Source organism: Corvus kubaryi, unplaced genomic scaffold (assembly GCF_017639235.1).
Source record: "Corvus kubaryi isolate FWS band 111438036 unplaced genomic scaffold, C.kubaryi_AGA036_p1.0 62567, whole genome shotgun sequence".
NCBI classification, from domain to species: Eukaryota; Metazoa; Chordata; class Aves; order Passeriformes; family Corvidae; genus Corvus; species Corvus kubaryi.
Window position 1 is genome coordinate 52,314 of NW_024581458.1, and position 3,016 is coordinate 55,329.

The 3,016-nt window shown below is 67.4% G+C and overlaps 1 protein-coding gene across 1 annotated transcript; it reads left to right on the forward strand.

The window, feature by feature from the left end:
- Positions 1-406: 406 nt before the first annotated feature.
- Positions 407-2,676, forward strand: LOC121672480 (coiled-coil domain-containing protein 137-like; the record flags this gene model as incomplete). The annotated part of the gene is made up of 6 exons (XM_042045134.1): positions 407-723; positions 1,066-1,193; positions 1,370-1,580; positions 1,884-1,966; positions 2,089-2,168; positions 2,309-2,676. Coding segments are annotated over 6 exons (1,035 nt in total), but the record flags the coding sequence as incomplete, so codon positions are not given.
- Positions 2,677-3,016: the final 340 nt, after the last annotated feature.

Here is a 3,016-nt window from a genome sequence, read left to right on the forward strand (position 1 = left end):
AACTCCCCTCAATCCCCGTCCCTTCCCTGTACCCTCCTCTCCCCCACATCCCCCAAGCCCCCCCATGACCCCCCGGTACTCCCTTGTCCCCCCGGCCTCGCTCACATCTCACGCCCAGCACCTCTCCGCCCCTCCCGCGGGCTCCCCCGTGTCCCCGCCGTTCCCAGCACCCCGTGTCCCCGCCGGTGTCCCCCCGTGTCCCCCCCCGCCGGTGTCCCCCCGTGTCCCCGCTGACCCCGCTCACCCCCCGGCGCGCCCCCGCCAGCCCCCGCGCCCCCCCGCAGCAGCATCCGGCCGCAGCGCCCCGGCCCCGCCCCGAGTGACAGCTCTCTCGGCCAATAGCAGCCCGGCAGAGTGAGGAAGGCGGGAGTTGCGGGGCAGGAGGGACCAATAAGGAGCAGGGGCGGGGCCTGCAATCCGGAAGTGGCTGCGGAACGGCCACGTGAGGAGTGGCGGAACCATGGCCCGGGGACCGGGACCGGGACCGGGACCGGGACCGGGACCGGGACCGGGACGGGGGCAGGGACAGGGACAGGGACAGAAACAGGCCCGGGGACCGCGACAGAAACCGGGATCGGGACAGAAACAGGGGCAGAGATCGGGACAGGGACAGAAACAGGGCCGAGGACCGGGACCGGGACCAGGACAGGGACAGAAAGCGGGGCCGGGACAGAAAGCGGGACCGAGATCGGAGCGCGGACCGGCCGTCCCTCTGCGCAGCAGGTCAGTGCCCGCGGGATCCAATCGGGATCGCTCCCGGTTTGGCACCTGGACCCACGCGGGGTCTCGGGGCGCGGGTGGGCTCTGGCGGGGGTCCCGTTCTCGGCGGCTGCGTCCTGATCTCCACCCGTGCCCGGGTCCCGGTGTCTCCCCGTGCTGACCCTGATGGCTCCCCATGCCTCGGTCCCGGTGCCCAGCCATGTCTGGGTTTCAGTTTCCCCCCCGTGCCCAAATCCCAGCATCCTTCAGTGCCGGATCCCGGTGTCCCAGTGCCTGGCTCCAGGCATCCCTGGCTCCAGGTCCTGGCGCTTCCCTGGAGTGCTCTCGCTGTGCTCATTTCCCCAGGAAGGAGAAGAAGGACAACATGAAGCCCAAACACCCCGATGAGCAGGAGATCCCGTTCCGCCTGCGGGAGCTCATGCGGAGCCGCGAGGCCATGAAGCGCCCAGATCCCGGGAAGAGGCGGGCGGCAGGTGGGACACAGAGGCGGCCTGAGCAGGTGGCCAAGGGCCTGGCCCAGGAGCCCATGGCATGGCTGGATCCTGCCACGCGACATCGTCCTCTCTCCAGTGATGTCCCACCCGTGCTCTGCCAGCCGGAGGGACGCCCAGGGTGTCACCGCTGCAGAAATGTCACCCGTCTCTCCTAGAGAAGAAGCAGCAGCAGAAGTCCAAGGGCCCCAAGGCCCTGGTGGACATCCCCACGCCCAGGTTCCGGAGGGGCAAGGGGGAGTCGGAGCGTTCCTACATCTGCCGCATGGAGCAGGAGGTGCAGCGCGTCCTCTTCCTCGCGGAGAACCAGCTCCAGCGGGAGCCTGAGAAGGAGGCGACGGCTCCAGAGAAGTCCAGGAGGAAAAAACAGTGAGAGCAAAGCTTTATGAGCTCGATGGGGCCAGCCCACACCTGTGGCCTGTCCCCTTGCCCAGTTCTGCAGGGCAGGTTTGGCGTTGGCAGCGGCTGGAGGTGCAGGTGGGGGGGGCTGTGGGACCCTTTTCCATGGGGCCATCCCCATGGATCCCATCCATGGATGTCTGGGAACAGAGCCACAGGCCTGCTTCACCCTCCTGGAGGGAAAGCTGTGGGATCTGGGGGCTCCCGTGGGGTAGGGACTCACTCCTTGTTCCCCATCCACCCCTGAGCCCCCGCCATAATGTGGCTCTTCAGGTTTCAGAAAAAGAAGCTGGAAAAAGCTAGGAAGAAGAAGGAGGAGAAGAAGGAGGCCATGCTGGAGAAGAGCCTGTTCCAAGGTGGGGATGGAGCAGCACTGAAGTGACCCCCAGCCCGGGGGGCAGCACATGGAGGGGTGGGGGAGCTGGAGCGGTGCCTCCCAAGGGGCTCCCGCTGACCCTGGCTCTGGCTTCACCCGCAGACAAGGTGCCGTTTGGAGAAGTGGTGACACAGCCACCCACCATCACCTCACAGCCCAGGGGACAGGGTCCTGCCAAGCAGGTGAGCTCTGGGGACAATGCTACCCACCCCTTGGGTACTTGGGAGGGCAGCGGTGGCCTCAGTGAGCCGGTGACAGCTCCTCAGAGCGCGGTCCTGGTGTCTCATCCTTCATCTCTCAGCTACCCCGTCTCTGCCCGCAGGCTGGACAGAAGCAGCTCCTCCTGACGGCTCGCCTGGGCCGGAGCCAGGCGTCCCTTGCATCCCCCGTGTCCCCCGTGTCCCCGGTGATGTCGATGGCTCGCCGGCGCATCCTGGAGGAGGAGCGGGCGCGCGTCATCCGGGCCTACAGGGACATCCAGAGGCGCAAACAGCTGGAGCGGGAGCACGCCCAGGGGGGGCACGGCGTCCCACGCTGAGGGCCCTGGGACTCGAGGGGGACATTGCCCTGATGCTCTTGTGTCACTGCTGAGCCCTGGGGCTTCCTGCAGCCCCGCACTTCACGGCTCAGCGCTGCAGTGGGGTCCCTGCGGTGCCACGGACCTGCTTGGAGTAAAAAGTGCCAGTGGGAGCCAGTGGTGTGAGCGTGTTTGGGCTCCCGGTTCCTTAGGGATTCCTTAGGGATGCTGCTGTGCTGGCAGATGGCAGTCCCAGGCATGTCGCTGTCCCCACGGGCTCTGGTGGGGGCAGGACCCTCATTCCTCAGCCGTGAGGAGACCCCGGTGCCTGGCCAGCTCAGTGCCCGGTGGGAGGAAAGTGAGGCAGTGCTGGGGACACGGAGCGTCCCACAGGACCCACCTGCACGGTGTCACTTGCCTTTGTTGTCACTATTGGTGACGCTGCTTGAGCCCCAGGGCTGCAGCCACACGCAGCCCTGCCCTTGGCATCACTGCCCGTGTCCCCGCCTGGCC